Consider the following 18,793-nt stretch of genomic DNA (forward strand, 5'->3'; position numbering starts at 1 on the left):
GTAGCGCGAAAATCCCGCTCTTCCATTGGCTCACCGAGGTAAAAAAAACTTACCTACTCCATGGGTGCGTTCCGAAACTAGCTGGTAGCGCTGAAAACTTCTCAAGACAGAGGCAGAGCTAGTCACAAACTCGGCAGTGCAAAGGAGATAAAATATGGTTGACAGCACTGGCAGCTAATTTCGGAACGCACCCCATATACTCATTGACGTGTGGGGTGTTCGTGAAACCTGACCCATAGCCATAACACACTGAATATTCAGGCTTGACAAAAGCCGAGGGAAACCTCTATTGTGCATGATACGCACGTCCGGTTATTTTGCAAAAAGTTATCTGCTCCTGCAAAGGCTACACGTAGAAATTATATTTCTCATTTATTATATACAGTTTGCTTTCCCTTGTTTTCTTCATCGTCGGCTTCCCAGTATCCCTTCGTTTTAATTACTTATCTTCAAAATCGCAACGAATGTACTTCCGCAAACGTTTTACACATGCCGGTGGCGGTTATTTGCATATCACTTAGTTTGCAGCGACAGTGCTGCTGTCCATCATCGCGCAGAAAGTTAAGAGGTTATCTTACGGCGGACCGACGGATAAGTAGGTTACATTTAGCACGTCGCGGCCATCTTGCATTAGAAGATAATGAGTCGCTGAATAAGTTTATACACACAGGTTTCAAATAATTTTTTATTCAGAAGGAAATACCTTAATTGAGAAGTGACCAATTGAAGCAGCATTGAGCCCAAAGACACATAATATCGACGAAAATATTTTTTACGATCTTGTGCTAATTTGATGTTCATTCTTTGTGTATTCATGAAGGTGTACAGATTTACATAGACATGAGATTATTCTATTATTCTTTAATAAGCACACACACATGACGACTTCAGGATACAATAATCGTATGGCAGCTTAAATACATAGGAAAGGACCAAGAATAATCACTATAATAGTGATAATAACATTATTCATTATGACAATAATTAATGATCGTAAAATATACTATTACAACTTAATTACAACTATGGAAATATCAGGGAAAGTTTGCATAGTCGTTTTATAGTATATTGAATAACATAAATGTAAATTTATTTTTTCTAACCTAAACACCCCAAATTTACATACAGTACAATTTGTATGCAAGTGCCAAGATTGTGCGGAATGCTTTTCGAATGACTGACTAGGAATAGTTGATGTTGAAGATAAAAAGTAAGAGAAGCTATAGCTGATGTATTATATATGAATTACCTCAGTAATACTGAAGAATTTCTCTTTTTCTCATACACATAAATATCAATGAGATAAAGATGGATAGATAGATAGATGGATAGATAAGGAGTATTAGAGATATAAATAAATAATAAATATACTATGGTATTACATCAATATCGTCTTTCTGAATGTATGGGTATAATGGAATGGACACAACTATTTGTATTGGGAATTATTATAGTATATATCACAACCGCTGCATGGTAGAAACTAAGCTCTCTTTCACTATGCTTGCATTCATTAAATAGAATTAGAAAACAAAAATTGAAACGAAAAAAAACGCTAGGTATAAAAATATAATCGCGAATACATCAGGCAAAGGATATTAAAATATGTATTCGTCAAATGAGATCATTGATGTGTAATAGCGAGGCAATATAATAGACGTGTAAGGGATATCTTCTATTTAAACGATATTATCGGTCTATGGACGTATAGCGTTCGATAGAATATATAATGATGTTTTAAACCCTTAAAACGTACGTGGGGCGGTAGGGACGGTCTATATCAAACGGTAGGAATTCCGTGATCGGTGCGCAAGTGATGTTGTAACAACTTGTCTCGACTTTGGTCGTACTGCACCCGTTGCATTTGTTACATTGGCAAGATAGGCCATCACCGCATTTACCCCACATGTGATTGCGACCGCCACACCGATCTCCCGGGCCCTGGAAAGTGTTAAAAATTAGGGTAATCGAGAATGGAAAACTAACTTTTTACCGTAAGAACGCTCAACGTGAAGTCAGATTTAAATATGCGCTCTTTTTCCCGCTGCCATTTGAATCGTTCGATTATTATCTGCCGTTGCGCGCACAGCCAACGAGCGCGCGCGAACTGTTTCAGATAATTTCTTACAGATCCAAACCTCGTGAATTCCGCGTTTAATCACCTTCAGACACTCCTGGAATCCGCATTCAACCGCGTAGCTACTGCCCCAATCACAATCGTCGCAATTTTCCTCGCAACTTTTACGATTTCTGCAAAGTGGTAACTTCCGAAGATGAGCCTCGCAATTAGAATGTCTGAGGAAAGAGAGAAATAAATATGAAAAAAGACCGGTTTAAATTAATATAACTGGAAGCAACGGTGATATAAAAATAAGAAAGACATGTGTGATGGTATGATTCGGGTTTCCATGTTTTGTGCGTTGAATAATACAGAGAAGATCGCTCTAGTTGTCATCTCTTCTGGTTTCCGATATAATAATCCATGGAATAAAATTCTTCAAGACATTCGAAACCAATGAGTAACGAATCACACGAATTTACGATATTTCTTTAAATTCCATAAGCTAACTTTAAAATTGTATTGAGTTCACAACCGGTATAAATAACACTTCCACTTTAAACTTACATGAAAACCATGGCGAGGAAGACTATTAAAGCCGAGGTGAACTGTGTCGCAGTATGCATGATTGTTCGTCTGTCCGTCTCGAAATTCTGAAACCAAATTAAATTACAAAGTTGTTTTGTCCCCCAGTGAAATTTCCGCCTTGTGAATTTTCCTTATAATATTCTATCATCAACATATTATTATTGAAAGAGAATGTGTGTATATACCTATAGGCGGTCTACAGGCCTATATTTGGCCTGCAGCCGCGGGGTCAGTGTACAAATATTATTCAAATCCACGCAGCTGCAGCAGCACCTTGAAACACTGCAGTAAGCGCACAAGTATTCCGTGCGCAATATTTTGAAAATATATTTTCTACATGCATCTCGTACATAAAGCAAGTTTAGTAATAAAAAAAGTAAAAAAAAATAAAATATTTTTAACTGCGAGATAGATAAATAAATAAATAAATAAATTGATCGGTTTGTATGTGTATAATGTGTGTATATGTTTTTTTACATCCAATGCAATTTCCCAACGTGTATTTCGCGAGTATATAACGCAAGTGCAGCTTACTTACCGCGGTCGCGTTGGGATTGAATTTGCCGAAATATATTATAAGAGTATAAGTATAGTACAGTTATAATAGATTATTCGAGTGTTTCATTTAAATCATGACCCCCCAGGCTCAAATTGAGTTGTTAAGTGCCGAACTTTGGATTCGTCCAAATATATATATATATCTGAAATTAATTATGATGTCCACGTTATCACGTCCCCGATAAGCCAGAGGAGAAGAAATGTCCTAATAATACTGGCATTAAGATAGAATAATCAACGTATCCAGGAGGATATATCTCATTTTCAGTCTTAGTATAACACTCTTTGACTTTTATAAATTGCAGTAGTAATCGACTATAATTCGGTTACAAAGCGATAAAGACTAAATTTAGGAACGCGTAGTGCATGCATGCATTTCACGATTACTCGTTATCGTTGTTAAACTTTGAACCCTCGCCGATCGAGGCTCTTACCTATTGTAATGCACAAACAATGTACGATAATTGGGGGAAAAAATGACCTCGTTGTTTCGCTTTGAGATTTGGCGAAAGCGAAGAAAGGTGTTCCCGAAAATCGAGGAACGTGCGAAAACATGGTGATGACGTCACGGCGCGACGCGACGTCGGCTTCAAAGTCACGTCGCCCCATGAATCATTCGGTTGAGAATTAGAAAAAGCGCGCGACGATTATTCGCAGTATTGTTTACACTGCCCTACATATCGGACTTTATATAGTCGATCTTGACGGTGACTTACGGAAATAGAATATCCACGGGATCACCGAGGATATCCGGCTTCGCAATTATACGTTTACGTTACGTATAATAACGGCGCCGTCCGAATTATTCCACGAATTTAAATTCAAGAAAGGAAAATGGAAAGGCAATAAAGAAAATTAGGGGAATCAAGTCGTCGCGTATTTGCTAGTCACTGGTTTATGTCTTACAGATTTTAAAAATAATCCTTGAATGCGGTAAAACCGTCGAGTGATCAAGCATGTGCATCGTCTCGGCAAGCGGCGTATTTTTGATGAATGAAAATCCGCGGATGACGAAGATAGGCGCGTCTTCCATTTATATTCGGTCACGTTAAATATACACACGTTGAATGTGTCACGAGTTTAACCACCGAAAGAACGAGCAAAGGCACGATAGATACATGCGCGAAAAATGGGTGCCAAACCCGGTTGTATTCCGCCGAAGGCTTAAAGCTGTGTGAGTACGTGCAGAATTCGAATATCAGTTCTCGAAGAATTGTTCTAAAAATACGAGATACAACAACTACACGTATTCGTGTCGAGATTTGCGTTGGTCCAGCATTTCTCCCTCCCTTTCTCTCTCTCTCTCTCCCTCCCCAAAAGCCATGTGTATACATGCACATGCCCCCGCAGAATATTTGGCAAATTGCCGATGTTATTCCCTCCTCGCGATTCACGGACGTTCTTGTACCTCCCTCGCCTTCTCCCTCTCACTCTCTCTCTCGCGTTTCATTTCCATCTGTGACCCATTATCCCTATTCACGATGATCGTCCAGCTCCTCGGCAGCTGAGATTTACCATGCAAACAACACAGTTCTCTTCAGTATTAATCGAACCACCGAATATACCGGACGTAGTCGAATACCGCTGCTGATTTTCGTCGCAACCACACCTACAATTGCACTTTGATCTACGTTGAGGATAAAAAGTTTTTAAGAAGAAGTAATACAAGAAGGACTGATCCAAAGAAACCAAAACCACTACAAGATGAGAAATTAAACAAAATTAGCGAATTTCTTTTTTCAAATATACGAGTAAATATATAGTAGAATCAGAGAATTACGTGAATACCAACTTTCCAAGTGCCCCGTTTTCTTCCATTCTCTCTGATTGATTGCTTCAAAACTGCAGAAACTGTGATATCAATGTATTAAAGTGTAAATCACGCACGAGATAAGCTTTATTTGTTATTACACAAATTAACAGTGCGGTCATTCGGTTCGGTTACATAAAAGAAATCGTAATATATACTTGATAATTGTTTTTCTGTCGAGACGATATCCGCCGCCTGCCAATAAACACATTCAAACAATTCAGGTGAGTGATTTCTCTGTCCATGATACGTAACATATTCGATATCTTAATGCCCCATCTTTTCGCGACGTTTCATTGCTTTTGTTGTACCTCGAATCACACGCAATTCCCCCCAATTATATGAATTTGCGCGATATCACAGCTACGTGGTTATACGAGCATAAAATATACATGTGATATTGCACCGAACGCGCGAAATAGGCGGATGTCCGCGGCGCGGGTTAAAAATACGCGCGCGGTTTACAAGCAGACATGCTTTTTCGCCGTATGTTTTTTTACCTACTGCGTAAATATGCAGTGTAGATAGATAGGTGTACGTGAAGCGCAATACCAGGATTTCGCACGAGGTTCCTATATCGAAATTGGATACAAACTCGCGTTTGTTTCTAACGTTTAAATTTAGTTCACCGATATCTAACAAGAATGCGATGAGTTTTTCGATCCTTCTTTATTCAATCATGCCAGAAGCGAGTTTGGGGGATGTAAGTAAATCCAATAAAACGCAAAACAGCGAGCGTATTCAGCGGTTTTTCGCATGTGACTTCAAGACGTACGTTTACTCCTGAAGGTATCGGTATAGTGATATCGCGGCGCGGTGTTTGCAGAATTGTTTACACTGCCGCGAGTTTCAAAAGTGTAACTAAGTCAGCAGCCATGGCCACGAGCCGAAAATAATCCAGTGAGGAATTATATATTTATTTATCGGCGCTACGTGTGTATCTGCAAGTATCCCGTTTACGTGTCTGTTCTACATATGTATGTATTCTACGTAAAGGAGGCGTAACACGACGTTCGGTTATTGCAGCGTGTCTAAATCCGAAAAATTCTATAACTCGACTGTTTTGACGTTTCCCATTGTTGTTGTTGTTGTTGTTGTTTTCGTCGTTTCCGATGTTTTTTGGTTTATTTATACGCATTGTTAATGCCGACGCCAAATATTCCCTAGATACGCCATGTGAAGTGGATACCAAATTAGAATCTATAAGAAGATACTCAATCGACCGATAACACCGTCTCGAATTGTGTTCTTTTTCAAGTCTAAAAATAAACGGTCCATCGAACCGAAAACAACTTGAGAGTTTAAAGACACAATGATTATATATGTTGCGGAACCTTAATACAGGGTATTTTCATAAATTAAACATTGCAATTTCAGGAACTATACACTATTGCTGCAACGATTCTATCGATAGATCGATGACACGATTTCGGACGGCGTTCTTTAAATTCAAAAACAAACGGTCAATCAAACCGACATCGACTTAAATGTTTACAGGAATAATTTCGAACATTGCGAAATTTTCCGCCAAACTGTTTTGATAAATTAGATAGGATTAAATACCAGACGCTAAACACACGAATCGTTTCAACGTAATTTCAAATTATACTCCAAACAAAATTGTAAACGGCCAATGGAACGACTCGATAGTTTACAGAAGCAAGTCCAAGCTATAAAAAAAAGTTTCCTAGACACTGTCTTTCGTGTAAATTAACCGTGTTTAATTTCAGGAAGTCTATCGAGACAGTCAAGCACAGCGATGGGAATGATAACGAGAGTTCGGGGCCGGGTAAGAGCGAATTCGTTGACCGTCGACAAGGAGAGAACGGCCCAGAGCGTTTGTCTCTTGAGCGCCATTTTGCTGCTGCCCTACTGTCCCCGAGGACCGTTGCCCCTGCTGCCAGCCCCGGCACCAGCCCTCTACTCCGCCCTGGTGCTTCCGGTTGTTCTCAGCGCGAATTACCGGTACCCGGTATCGGCCCTGAAGACGATCGTCGAAGCCACGAAAGGTGCGACATGCGAAAAAAGGACCCGATTTGCCCCCGCGCTAAAAATTGTCGAGAAACCGGAGAAATTTTTTTTTTTTTACTCTAGTCGGATACGTACCTTAATTACTCGAAGATGCTGCTTTCGCTATTGTAAATTATATGTGTCGATGCAGGGTTGGATGATGTTAGAAAATTTACCGGAGGTATGACGATGACGGGAATTGATCGTGTTGTGTAAGGAATAAGGCGACCACCGCATCTTTTATACCCGCTTGGTCCTCCTCCTCCTCCTCTTCCTCCTCCTCCTTAGGGATGGAAAGACACTGTGATACATAATATTATAATTCATTCATAGAGAGAGTGGATAGCTAGCTGATATCACCCATCGATGTAAGAAATATAGCTAAGCTTGTTTTAAGGCACGGGTTGTTGCCAGGCGGCCTGCAAGTCCTTACGCGGTGCGATGCCTCCGTTCCGTCCTCCTTCTCCTCCTCCTGCACCTCCTTCTCCGTCACCTCATCCTCCTTTTTCTCCTTCTCCTGTTTTCCAAGTATATCCCACGTCCTCGTCAGGATAATCTGAGTGACGCCGATTAATATGCAAATTTGCATCAAGATCACCGGCTACTGTAACTCGACACCGTTAGGCGTTCAAAAGTCCGGAAAGCGCGCTTCACGAGATACTCGATACTTTCGCGCCAATTTTTATCTGAAATTCGAAAAAGTACAGATTCACTTTTCAAGAGTATACTTCGAACTCTGAAAAGTTTCTAAATTTTTAGAATTTTCAGAGTTGCATTGAATGCATTTTTTCCAGACCAACTACAGGAGACTGCAAAGTACAAAGCAAAATGGTCTGAACTTTGCGGAGCAACAAATACTTTTTAAAATGAAATTCTTATTTCGTAATCGCGCTACAAGTTTTTACCTCAAACGATGTACCTCTGAAAATTGTTCAAAGAAAAATGAGTGAATTTTCTCACAGAATATTGTATTGTATTATTAACATATTATATTTCTGAAAAACGTTAAGTCAAGTTTGAAAAACAATCCAACTACATCTTGACTCTCAAACGAAATTTTACTGATGCATAGCGAGGTATCATTTGTATGTGTTATAATCTTTAAAAACTTGTTGAATAGAACGTGTGAATATCGAAGCATCTTCTAAAAGATTTCTATCTTTTAATTTTTGCTCCAGCAAGTCATGAGTAAGAATATTCCCAAGAATCTCTGGAATTAATTATTTCAAAGGAATCTTTCTGAAAATTTCTGATTTACATATTTGAAACATGTAGAACTGATAGACTTTGCAAGAGATCTCCTGCAAATTATTTATTTTCTCTGAAGCGCTCATAGTTTCTATGCTTATTGTAGAATATTTCTAATCTAGTTTCAAAAAATGAATTTTTTCTAATCAACCTTGAAACATCACAGCCGATAGACTTCTTTCAGATTTTTGTAAGAAATTTCAGTAAAAAATATTTCCATCAGGGGATATAAATAGAAATATCAGTGTCGGAGTAGCAGTCGTGCCAATCATTATTAATATATTCCTCATTAAACTCTGACCGAAGAATAAGCAGTTGAGGGAGAAAAATAAGCACAAGACTGAATTAATATGCAACGAAAAGCCTTGGAAAAATCCGTATTGACAGGGTTGTCGACTGACTAGTCAATTATCTGTATCGGAATAAATATCCCTTGGGGTAGTTGAACAAGCCCAAGTACAGCGAATGATTTGCTCAGAGAGTAGAGTGCAAAAGTAAACATAGTTGCAAATTCGATCTTACCCCGTATCTAACCATTGTGTTTTTCCTCCGATCAAAGGTGGCGTCAAGAAGGCATGGAAGCCGCTGAGCAGCATGCTGTTGCGAATTTACGCGCCAGTCGATAGGGTCGAAAATATGTTTGCCAAGATGCGGAACATATCGATAATGCTCAATCAGATAGTCTTCCTGACTCTGGCTGACAAGATCCTTGTACCCAAGGAGCGGATGACCTGTCTCTACACCCTGATGTTCTACAACGTGATAGCCTACTGCGTCAGCTATATAAAGGAGCTCGTCGAGAAGGAAGACTGGTCACCATATGTGACGTTGACGGAACGATCACAAATCAAGCACCTAGCCATGTCGGCGACAAAGATCGTGCTCGAGTGGACCAAGGCTGTCACCTTCCTCGTCACCCTGACATTCGTGCTCCTTGTTTTCGGACTGGAACAGGGTTTGCAGCACTACAAGTTGGTTCATTTTTTTTGTTTACGCCGTTTTCTCTTCTTTCCACAACTTGCAACGTATCCCTCTAGATAATGACTACTTCTTCTTGCTTTGCAGACCCTCGACGACGTACACGGTGATAACGTGGGCATATTACGCGGCGACGGAGAAGGTCTTCGTCGACATGTTTCCTGGGATCCTGAGCGCCCTGCAGCTCGACGCACTAGATAATATAGAGAATTTGTACGCTCCGGTCATTCTGCGCGGCTTCACTGTCGGCGTCTCTGCACTGTTCACTCTCATACTGCTGCCCAGCGCCTCGTGGAAGTTTCTCCTCTTCGCTGCTTATCTCAACGTTTTTCTCAGATCCAAGGAGCTGCTGCGAGATTCCATTGCTGTTCTCAGACATGAGAGAGAGGTTTTAAGCCGGTATAGAAAGGCCACTAACGAAGAGATCGAGAGGTTCGATGACGTTTGCGCCGTCTGCCTCTGCGGCATGGTCAAAGCTCGCGTTACTCCTTGCCATCATATATTTCATGCCGATTGTTTGAGGCAGTGCTTAAAGAGCAGCGACAAATGTCCGATGTGCAAGAGGGAATTGAAATTCGACTGAAACACTAGATCGACGCTATTTACTTTTTGACGATAATTCGTCTGGTCATTAAACAAGACGAGTTGCAAAGGCATTTTTCTCAATAGCAGTTATCGAACGTGAGAAAAGATTTAAAAAATGAAGAAAAGTAATTCGTTACATGTTGCTTTGAGGGAAAAATTTTAGTCCTAGGCAAAATGGCAAAACGAAACTGATAAGAGCAGAAAAAAAATGCTGAGCAGAGTTTATTTCGTATTGTATAGTTTTTTCACTGTTTCGAGTTATAAAATTAGACTAGTTTGAAAGTATGAGGATTGTATGCTTGAAATTATCGCGCGAATGATTCAATAATTGATGTTAGTGGTCGATTGGTCTAGATATAGAATTTTTAGCTACTATAAAATTTCAAGCACACGCACACGCACTCATACTTGTATTCCTTTAGATTAATTTCGCTGTGATAAGCACTGAGTCATATATGTACCCTTTTCTGTACTTTCTTTCTTTCTCTTTCTTAGCTGCAAAGCTTCGCAAGATAAACTTTGACGTTCTTCTGTTGTTAGCACTTAATAGGAAGTACGTTTATTGTATCCTACGAATGATACCAACCATGTAAACTTTGTGTTTAAAATTAGGTCTGTATTGCCGAATCGATTTGAAGAAATGGGGATATACTTCTTTCCAAACGTGACTCAAACATTGCTCGATACCGTAAATGGTCTTTTTTAATTTCAAATTTCTTCTACGATATGTCGAGAATATGCTTTATTGATTGTCGCAAAATTTTATCATCATTACTTAGAAAAAAAAAAAAAAAAAAAAAAAATTGAAAAAAAAAACACCTAATCGTACGTAAATAATTTTAAGCTAGAACACTGTTTTATACCAGAATAATAAAGTTACGCCAATTTAACACGCCCGTGTAATTTTAATACCGCGAGAGATAGAAATTAAGCGAAATATGTACCTGAAATAGAAAACAAGATTCGGCGAATACTCTTCCAACCATTTATTATGATACAACAGTCGCTAGCGGAGTACAATAGAGAAGGTACTTGCGATAAATTAAGCATCTAACATGTCAGGCATCTCAACCCCAGAGTTTTGAAACATCCTGATACTCGCCGTCTGGACTTGGGTAATTGTTTATCGGGGGAGTTGAAACTGGACCTCTGGACGAATAGGGGACCAGGTTGAGATCCACCTATAAATCAGAATGAAAGAATCCGTGAAAACGCGGTTTACTGTCATTTTTATTAGGTATTTGAACGGATTTGGGAAAAAATAGGTTTCAAAATAATTTGATGTCGTTTTTAGACTGGAAAAAGTAGTTTACTTGTATTGCTTCCAAATAAAGTTCTTCAGACTCCAGCTTTAGCTCGTCGAGTGCTTTTCGGTGAGACCCCAAGACTCGGTCGACCATACTCATGAGCTTATAGTGTTGGCGGAGTTTGTACAGGGACCAGGCTTTCTTTAGCAACTCTCTTTCATCCGTTGTTTCATCTGAGATTGGCGGCAAGTGTCTCGTGCGTTGCCTGAAACCGATTTTTCATTTATTCGCGTTAAAGAGAGGATATATGATTTTTAAATCAAATAAGCACTGTAGACACATCTTACTCTTTTTCATCAATGAGTTTCATCGGTACGTCGCATTCCTCGATCGGTTTGTATTGCACAGCACTTTTTTCCATCCGTTTGATCATCTTCTCAAGCCTTTTTTTACGCTTCTCTTCGCGCTGTTTTACTATTAATGGATCCAACTTCTTCTTCTTTTTCAACGGCTCGGCTCTGAAATTATTTCATATTAAGAGTTTCGTCTTTGTGTATTACGCTTGTTTTTTTTTTTTTCTCACAAAGTGATACTTACAGCAGCACGTTTGTCGCTTTGAAAAACAAAGGACTTAGATTCGTTGTTATCGTTCTGATTGAGCCCGCGGCTCCACCGGCCACCGATAATCTGCAAGAAATATTTTGAAACTCGGTTATCAGGCACTCACAATTTTTAGGTTAGGTTAGATTAAATCAGATTAAAAAATATCTGTGACCCTGACGTTAGTATAGAAATATCACAGTTTGCTGAAAAAATATACCTGCAGAACGGCGAAATCAAGCCTAAGTAACTCATATTCCAAGGGATTTTCTTAATTATTAAACGAAAATGGAAAAAATCAAACCGGCCATCCAACCATCGAGTATTGATTAAGAATTATTAACACAGATAGGCGAGGTAGCACGGAGGGGATATCGGTAAAGGGATTTTCTACCACTCCGATCCGCTCAAGCGTGCGTATCAATAAGTGTAGGGCACTACTATTACCTCCTAGGCAACGACCGCATTGTGATGTAAGCCTGTGATATCTTATCAAGTTGTGTATATTAGGCTCGATGTGTCAAAAGACTAACCTTTACCGCTTCGATCGTGCCGATGAAAGATTTGTCGACAAAAAAATTTTCCAAGTTGTCACAAGTGCCGAAAGATGAACACAAGAGTCAAGGATTTGTCAGTCAACGTAAGTGTTTCCCTCAGCGCTATTAACGTATTGATAACCGACATAACCTAACTTAACCTCAAATTATTGACAGCTTAGTTTATTTTTCAGCTGCCGTTCGGCCCTCCACCAATTCTCCCAGACATCAGGAGCGTTCTTAAGGAATATATCGAGTGTCCTGAACGCCTGCCGATCCATGATGTGGAAAAAGTTCAATGCTACTGGCCTCGAGAGCCGGACATTCTTGCCCTCCTCAAACACGACGTCGCGCCTGTTGGAACTAACTTGAAGTTTGACAGAGATCCGATAACCGGCCGCATCTCTGACTTGCGGGAAGTTGTTGTTGAAGGCGCTGGTGAAAACCCGAGGAACTCGATGTCTATGAGCCGTGCTCCTGGTCCGCCTGCGGAAGGCGTTAGAGGTCTGTAAACGATAATGCTCAATCCTCCTTTGCTTTATAAAGTAATATATATGAAATAAGAAAGGCACGAGCAGTGCAACTGCAGCCAACTTGAATCTAGATGATTACTTTGTTTATCCTCTTTTCAGGTAGCGCGAGCAATTTTCCCTTTTGGCCTGGCGGGTTTGATATACCAGAACTACCGAAGGATGTTGCCAGTGTTGAAATAAACTTTGAGAGTAACCTCAGGACGCTGGCCAAGGGATTCAAATCAGGAATCGAATTTGCTGCGGATAATTGTATCCCGAGAAACATTGGCGATACTCTGGAAAGTCGTACGTCTCCGGCTCCAGAGCCGGAGCCAGAGCAGGATTCCAATGCAGAAACAATAAACCTCATGGCGATAGTACATGAGCAGGAAAATCTGCTGGGATTGTGGTCGTCGCCGGGCGTTAAACCCAGGGATGAGAATGGCGATCAGAAGAAGGAAATTCAAAACGGAAACTTGCTGGTGGATTTGGATAAAGTGACGAATTTGCAACCAGAGTGTAATCTCCCTGTTTTGAAAATAACTGAGAAAGCAACGTTCACCAAGACGTCTACCGAATGGGCCGAAGTGCTGGACGTCTCCGTTCCCGTTGCTGACTTTGAGAAGCGTGTTCCAGATCCAGCGTTTAAGTACCCTTACGAACTAGACACGTTCCAGAAACAGGCAATCATAAAGCTGGAGGAGAACTGCAACGTTTTTGTCGCCGCTCACACTTCCGCAGGTAAAACGACAGTGGCGGAATACGCAATAGCTTTGAGTCAAAAGCACATGACGAGGTTTGTAGAACGTTATGCGTAGATATGATCCTAGGCGTTCGTTACCTGCATTGTCACTTTTGTCTCAGGGCAATCTATACATCGCCGATCAAGGCGCTGTCCAACCAGAAGTACCGTGACTTCAAACAGACGTTCGACAGCGTGGGGCTGATCACAGGGGACTTGCAGATTAACCAGACAGCTTCCTGTCTCATCATGACAACCGAGATTCTTCAGTCCATGCTCTATTGCGCGTCTGAGGTCGTCAGAGACTTGGAATATGTGATATTCGACGAAGTCCATTACATAAACAACGAGGATGTAAGTCGCGCCGAATGCTCGCCTCACACCCTCTCACAATCAACCGTTGTTCTTATTTTCCTCAGCGCGGTCACGTATGGGAAGAAGTCTTGATCCTCCTGCCGCCGAATGTGAGCATCGTCATGCTTTCTGCAACAGTTCCAAACACTCTGGAGTTCGCTGATTGGGTTGGAAGGACAAAAAAGAGGAAAGTGTACGTGATCAGCACCCTGAAGCGGCCGGTGCCACTGCAACATTATCTGTACACTGGGTGTGGAGGAAAGAGCAGAAACGATCGTTTTTTGATCGTTGATTCTGACGGAAAGTTTAAAAAGGATGGGTAAGCGTTTCTTCTATCCACTCGAGCACTTGACACACAGCTAACGAGGCACATTCGGCCTGTTCACAGATGGGACAAAGCAGTCGCTGCCAAATCATCAAACACGAAGAATCCTGGGGAAAAAAAGTATCAGCTTAATCCGAATCAAGAGAAGACTCTATGGGTCGGGTTCATAGATCACCTGAAAAGAGAAGTGAGATCAGAATTATCTTCGGAACATGAATTGTCTCTAAAATTTATTTTCAATAATTTCCATTTCAAATGTCTCACTCAACAACAATTGTGTTCATTTCAGAACAAGCTGCCTGTCGTAGCTTTCACTCTATCTAGGAATCGCTGCGATACGAACGCGGTCGCACTGAGGTCCGTCGACCTGACGACAGCAACGGAGAAAAGCCGCATACGAGTGTTTTTCCAGCAGTGTATCATGCGGTTGAAAGAACCGGACAGAGAACTGCCACAGATAGTTAGCATGCAGAAGTTGCTGGAGCGTGGAATCGGTGTGCATCACAGCGGGATTTTACCCTTTCTCAAGGAAATAGTTGAGTTACTATTCCAGAGCGGAGTGGTGAAGGTAAATTTGATAAGGCTGGTTCAATTGTGCATGAATTTCACTCCTTTCTTCGCGTTTCAGCTGCTGTTCGCGACAGAGACTTTCGCCATGGGAGTGAACATGCCTGCAAGAACTGTCGTCTTTGATTCTGTTCGGAAGTTTGACGGTACTGAGTCCCGCACCCTCCATCCCGCCGAGTACATTCAGATGGCGGGAAGGGCGGGACGCCGAGGTCTGGACGACACCGGAACGGTAATAATCCTGTGCAAAACAGACGTGCCAGACGCTCCTGTGCTGCAGAACATGATGCTTGGGAAACCGCAGAAGCTTGAGTCCCAGTTTCGGATGACTTATTCGATGATACTGAACCTGCGGAGGGTGACGGAGTCCGTGACCATCGAGGGGATGATGCGGAGGTCGTTCAAGGAGGTGGCGCTAATTGCCCATGAGAAGAAGTACAAAGCCGAGTTGGAGGAGGTCGAAAAACAGCTCGCCGAATCGTCGGAGTTGACGGAGTCGCAGAAACAGCTCGGGGGATTTTATTCAACGGCCAGTGAGTACCTCGACGAGTGGGTCAAGCTCAGGCCTCTTTTGTTAGACACGAAAAAAGCCGCTAAGCACCTGACTCAGGGTAGAATTCTGCTGATATCATATCGCGAGCATCACAACAAACTGGCCGTTCTTCTCGCAACGATACAACGAAGGCAAGACACGCTTTACAGAGTTCTAACATTGACTAACGTGCAGCAATCCAACGCCGAGGATGATATAAGGATCGAAGTGCCAGGTTCAAAGGTGGAGAAGAAAGAGGAAAAGTCTGACAACTGGTACAAGATCATTGGATTTACTAGAAAGGAATTGTTTATTCCCGAAGGTGTTGCTGGGCACGAAGTTCTGACTATATCGGCCCCTGATATTTTGGAAATTACCAAACAGAGCATCAAGGTTGACTTTCAGTTGGTCATCAGCGACTGGGAAAAAAGGCAGATCCCCCGGTTCAAGTGAGTGCCGAAAAATTGAACGAAAGTCGAGCAAGTTTCCATACTGAATGCTTTTTATTCTCTGTAGGAACGACCCACCCGGAAAAACTTGTCAAGCCGCGGTCCAGGAGCTTCTTACTATATCTCTAGATGCTGTCACGAATCGCGAGATACTCGAGCCGTTCGTTGAGATAAAATTGAACGAGTCCTCGCTTGTGCCGAGGGTGAAGTACCTGGCTGCATTGAAGAAGAAACTCGATAGCATAACTTGCACAGACATCGCCAACCTGGAGGAACAATTTGAAGCTGTATTCAAGCGGAAGGAATTGGAGACAAGAAGGGAGAGACTAACCTTTCAGCTCAGTCACGAAAGTCTCTCGCTTTACCCTGAGTACACAAATAAAGTTAACGTCCTTAGGTCGCTGCGCTATATAGATGATGATGAGAGAGGTAAATGAATTTGCTCTCTGTACTCACAATCTTAAACGCAGTCTGAACTCGTTTGACTCTTTTTTCACTTCTTCCAGTCGCACTTAAGGGTCGGGTGGCTTTGGAAATGGGAACTCACGAATTACTGGTAACCGAGCTCATCTTCAAAAACGCCCTCACCGCGCTGCAGCCGGCTGAAATAGCCGCCCTGCTTTCGGCTCTGGTTTTCCAGCAGAAAACCAACGTGGAGCTACAGCTGATATCGCCTCTGAAGAAGGTTTGAACTACCGCTCCGCTTGAATCGAGTAAAGGTTCTTTTACTCTGTAATGTTTTCCACTTTTTACAGGGATGTGAAGTGATGGAGGAGGTCCAGAAGAGCATAGCCCTTGTGGAACAAGAACACGGTGTCGACCCGATCGAGCCTCTGAACTTCGGCCTTGTACAGGTTGTCTATGAATGGGCGAGGTCAGAGCCGTTTGCGAAAATAATGGAGCTGACCGACGTCCAGGAAGGTATAATCGTCAGATGCATTCAGCAGCTGAACGAGATGCTGAGGTATGTGAAGAACGCGGCTGTAATTATTGGCGACCCAGTACTGAAAGAGAAGATGGAGGAAGCCTCGACTGCCATTAAACGAGACATCGTTTTCGCTCAATCCTTTTATACACAGGATTAATCATGGTTTGACGGTAGGCTTTGTCCTACTTAATTCATCGTTATACTTTTTTTTTCACAATTTTCCACAATCTACAATCGGCAGAAGATATGTATCGCCCTGTTCTTTCTCTTTTTTTTCCCCATCTTTGTTCGTATTGCTTTTGCTGCTGGAATCTGTATACAAATGTTTTTTTTATCTACGGTTGTTTTTGCATTTTGAAAACTATCGATCTCTGTCAAATTTGTAAATATCGCTTTATTGTTTAATGCGAGTTATAAATTAAATATTGTATGTTCACCAAAATTGGAGAGAAACTGCAAACTAATGTTCGATTTGCATCTGCGTTTTGCGAGTGTAAATCAAGGATTTATTAAATTGTAAGAGGAAAAATCGAATGAGAAAAAAATTTAATAAATTTAAAAAAAAGTCCAATCAACGCCTATATTACAGTTTGTATTTATAAAATCAAGTTGGGTTTTTTTTTTCCTTTGCACAGAAAGCGAAAGAAAAAGAGAGAAAGAAGAAAATACGTTTTATACACAATAATAATGATAATATGATTTCTCCCTTCAGTTCTATTGTGCTAATTTCACAACGCTCGTTGTTCTGGATTGTTTAAATTTCCTTGACCCTTATTGAGCTCCGAAATGCATGCCCACTGGCCTTCAGAATTTTCGCGCCACAGAGATACTTTGTTGTCACCTCCGCTCACTGCCAGAATCCCACCAGTCAGAGACCAACTGACGTTCCATATAACATCCTCAAACACGTTCAGAACCGTCGACGTCCAGCTTGTGCAATCCGTAGATGTCCACACCACCACCCTGCGATCCTGAGAACAGGAAGCCAGCGCTGCTCTCGGTGGTCCAACCGCTGGTGCCCAGGCCACATCTCTAACCTGATTAATATTGCAAGGGAAAGAAAAAATATGGCTGGTAAACCCACTAATTTTATATAAAGCATTTTTATTTTGCCAATGCAGAATAATTTCTAAATTCAACTCTTTTCTACTGATCTTGAATGATTTCAAATCGATCACCATTGCTAACAAGTGAATAGCTTTTGTCTACAAATGCTAGACAAAGGGAAAAGAACAGCTGTTCTTGAAATTTGGTGAAACTAGCAGTGATTTATTACTTACCCAGTCACTGTGAGCCTCGAGTTTATTTTCCTCGATCCATCTGTCATTGTCCTCCCTCCATATTTTGACCAAATTATCGCATCCTCCAGTCGCAAGTCGTTTAACAGGCCCGCTGCGAGGGTGAGGCGCAGTAGAGTCGTACCCAGGCTCGATGGCTGGGCACCAACTGACCGCGTTACAGCCGATGGTGTGTGCGTTTGGAATTTTCTGGGCATCCCAGGTGTCCCCATTGTTGGACAGTATGGAAATGGAACCATCAGAGCTGCCGCACGCCAATATTAGTCCAAACTCGTGCGGTGCCCATGCAACGGAGTTCACAGACGAGTCGTGGGACGCGTGTTCATATATCTTAGTCCACTCGCCAAGTTCCTTCCAAATTATGACTTTCCTAAGACGAGATGAATACAGTTTAGATTTTGTTCATTTCTGCATAAGGTTGGAAAACTGTGTGGAGCAAAATTATTGAGAGCGCAAAACTTACCTATCGTAACTGCAAGACGCTAAAATGTTGCCAAACTTTGGATGAGCCCAGGCAACTTGCCAAACGGGACCGACGTGGCCCTTCAGATCTGCGGCAAGGGTTTGCGTGCCGTTCTTCAGGTCGAATATTTTCACCGAATTGTCACTTGAGCAGGTAGCTAACCTCAATCCGTAATAATCCATTTCGGCATCGTGTATCATGTCCTCGTGGCCCGTGTCCACCGTATTTAGAACGGAGACCATTTTCAATTCTCTCTTCGATTGCCCGCAACGCGTTTTTATTTATATTGTTTCTCTCACTATTTTTTGTTGTCGCAGAGATTGGAGAACAACTACACAACTGACATACGTGGAATCTGATGAAGTGGACACGCGCTAAAAGTGACCAACCTTTTGGCGACGAAA

General features: G+C 41.6%; 5 protein-coding genes across 5 annotated transcripts; 2 read left to right on the forward strand and 3 right to left on the reverse strand.

Annotated features, from left to right (window-relative positions):
- Positions 1-855: 855 nt before the first annotated feature.
- On the reverse strand, positions 856-7,315 carry LOC124414123 (neuroparsin-A-like). The gene is made up of 4 exons (XM_046895049.1): positions 7,204-7,315; positions 2,627-2,715; positions 2,163-2,295; positions 856-1,941 (listed from the first exon to the last, which is right to left on the reverse strand). Exons 2-4 carry the CDS (start codon positions 2,683-2,685, stop codon positions 1,738-1,740), a joined length of 396 nt encoding a protein of 131 aa, XP_046751005.1. The 5' UTR covers positions 2,686-2,715; positions 7,204-7,315; the 3' UTR covers positions 856-1,737.
- LOC124414120 (ERAD-associated E3 ubiquitin-protein ligase HRD1B-like) lies at positions 4,253-10,728 on the forward strand. The gene is made up of 4 exons (XM_046895045.1): positions 4,253-5,239; positions 6,746-7,024; positions 8,833-9,244; positions 9,339-10,728. Exons 2-4 carry the CDS (start codon positions 6,775-6,777, stop codon positions 9,832-9,834), a joined length of 1,158 nt encoding a protein of 385 aa, XP_046751001.1. The 5' UTR covers positions 4,253-5,239; positions 6,746-6,774; the 3' UTR covers positions 9,835-10,728.
- A 79-nt stretch (positions 10,729-10,807) lies between these two features.
- Positions 10,808-12,035, reverse strand: LOC124414122 (39S ribosomal protein L40, mitochondrial). Its single transcript, XM_046895047.1, has 5 exons — positions 11,904-12,035; positions 11,681-11,770; positions 11,431-11,601; positions 11,150-11,348; positions 10,808-11,017 (listed from the first exon to the last, which is right to left on the reverse strand). Exons 1-5 carry the CDS (start codon positions 11,936-11,938, stop codon positions 10,904-10,906), a joined length of 609 nt encoding a protein of 202 aa, XP_046751003.1. The 5' UTR covers positions 11,939-12,035; the 3' UTR covers positions 10,808-10,903.
- Positions 12,036-12,200: 165 nt separating this feature from the next.
- Positions 12,201-17,165, forward strand: LOC124413796 (helicase SKI2W). Its single transcript, XM_046894573.1, has 11 exons — positions 12,201-12,323; positions 12,414-12,723; positions 12,852-13,527; positions 13,596-13,827; positions 13,893-14,146; positions 14,216-14,339; positions 14,442-14,720; positions 14,781-15,700; positions 15,768-16,129; positions 16,207-16,385; positions 16,456-17,165. Exons 1-11 carry the CDS (start codon positions 12,291-12,293, stop codon positions 16,783-16,785), a joined length of 3,699 nt encoding a protein of 1,232 aa, XP_046750529.1. The 5' UTR covers positions 12,201-12,290; the 3' UTR covers positions 16,786-17,165.
- A 148-nt stretch (positions 17,166-17,313) lies between these two features.
- LOC124413799 (protein SEC13 homolog) lies at positions 17,314-18,716 on the reverse strand. Its single transcript, XM_046894576.1, has 3 exons — positions 18,390-18,716; positions 17,909-18,296; positions 17,314-17,665 (listed from the first exon to the last, which is right to left on the reverse strand). The coding sequence occupies exons 1-3, from the start codon at positions 18,629-18,631 to the stop codon at positions 17,357-17,359; spliced, it is 939 nt and encodes a 312-aa protein (XP_046750532.1). The 5' UTR covers positions 18,632-18,716; the 3' UTR covers positions 17,314-17,356.
- Positions 18,717-18,793: the final 77 nt, after the last annotated feature.

Source organism: Diprion similis, chromosome 13 (genome assembly GCF_021155765.1).
Source record: "Diprion similis isolate iyDipSimi1 chromosome 13, iyDipSimi1.1, whole genome shotgun sequence".
Classification (NCBI taxonomy): Eukaryota; Metazoa; Arthropoda; class Insecta; order Hymenoptera; family Diprionidae; genus Diprion; species Diprion similis.

Excerpts from the sequence above, each read along its gene's own strand:
- LOC124414123 (XM_046895049.1), bottom strand. The coding sequence starts at position 2,685 with ATGCATACTGCGACACAGTTCACCTCGGCTTTAATAGTCTTCCTCGCC. Across the intron at positions 2,296-2,626 it reads TTCCTCGCCATGGTTTTCAT|ACATTCTAATTGCGAGGCTC; the intron begins GTAAGTTTAAAG and ends CTCTTTCCTCAG. Across the intron at positions 1,942-2,162 it reads GATTCCAGGAGTGTCTGAAG|GGCCCGGGAGATCGGTGTGG; the intron begins GTGATTAAACGC and ends AACACTTTCCAG.
- LOC124413799 (XM_046894576.1), bottom strand. The coding sequence starts at position 18,631 with ATGGTCTCCGTTCTAAATACGGTGGACACGGGCCACGAGGACATGATA. Across the intron at positions 18,297-18,389 it reads GCGTCTTGCAGTTACGATAG|GAAAGTCATAATTTGGAAGG; the intron begins GTAAGTTTTGCG and ends ATCTCGTCTTAG. Across the intron at positions 17,666-17,908 it reads TCGAGGCTCACAGTGACTGG|GTTAGAGATGTGGCCTGGGC; the intron begins GTAAGTAATAAA and ends AATATTAATCAG.
- LOC124414122 (XM_046895047.1), bottom strand. The coding sequence starts at position 11,938 with ATGAGTTACTTAGGCTTGATTTCGCCGTTCTGCAG. Across the intron at positions 11,771-11,903 it reads TTGATTTCGCCGTTCTGCAG|ATTATCGGTGGCCGGTGGAG; the intron begins GTATATTTTTTC and ends TATTTCTTGCAG. Across the intron at positions 11,602-11,680 it reads AAAGCGACAAACGTGCTGCT|AGCCGAGCCGTTGAAAAAGA; the intron begins GTAAGTATCACT and ends AAATAATTTCAG.
- LOC124413796 (XM_046894573.1), top strand. The coding sequence starts at position 12,291 with ATGAACACAAGAGTCAAGGATTTGTCAGTCAAC. Across the intron at positions 14,147-14,215 it reads GGAAAGTTTAAAAAGGATGG|ATGGGACAAAGCAGTCGCTG; the intron begins GTAAGCGTTTCT and ends GCCTGTTCACAG. Across the intron at positions 16,386-16,455 it reads TGATATCGCCTCTGAAGAAG|GGATGTGAAGTGATGGAGGA; the intron begins GTTTGAACTACC and ends CACTTTTTACAG.
- LOC124414120 (XM_046895045.1), top strand. The coding sequence starts at position 6,775 with ATGGGAATGATAACGAGAGTTCGGGGCCGGGTAAGAGCGAATTCGTTG. Across the intron at positions 7,025-8,832 it reads GATCGTCGAAGCCACGAAAG|GTGGCGTCAAGAAGGCATGG; the intron begins GTGCGACATGCG and ends CTCCGATCAAAG. Across the intron at positions 9,245-9,338 it reads CAGGGTTTGCAGCACTACAA|ACCCTCGACGACGTACACGG; the intron begins GTTGGTTCATTT and ends CTTGCTTTGCAG.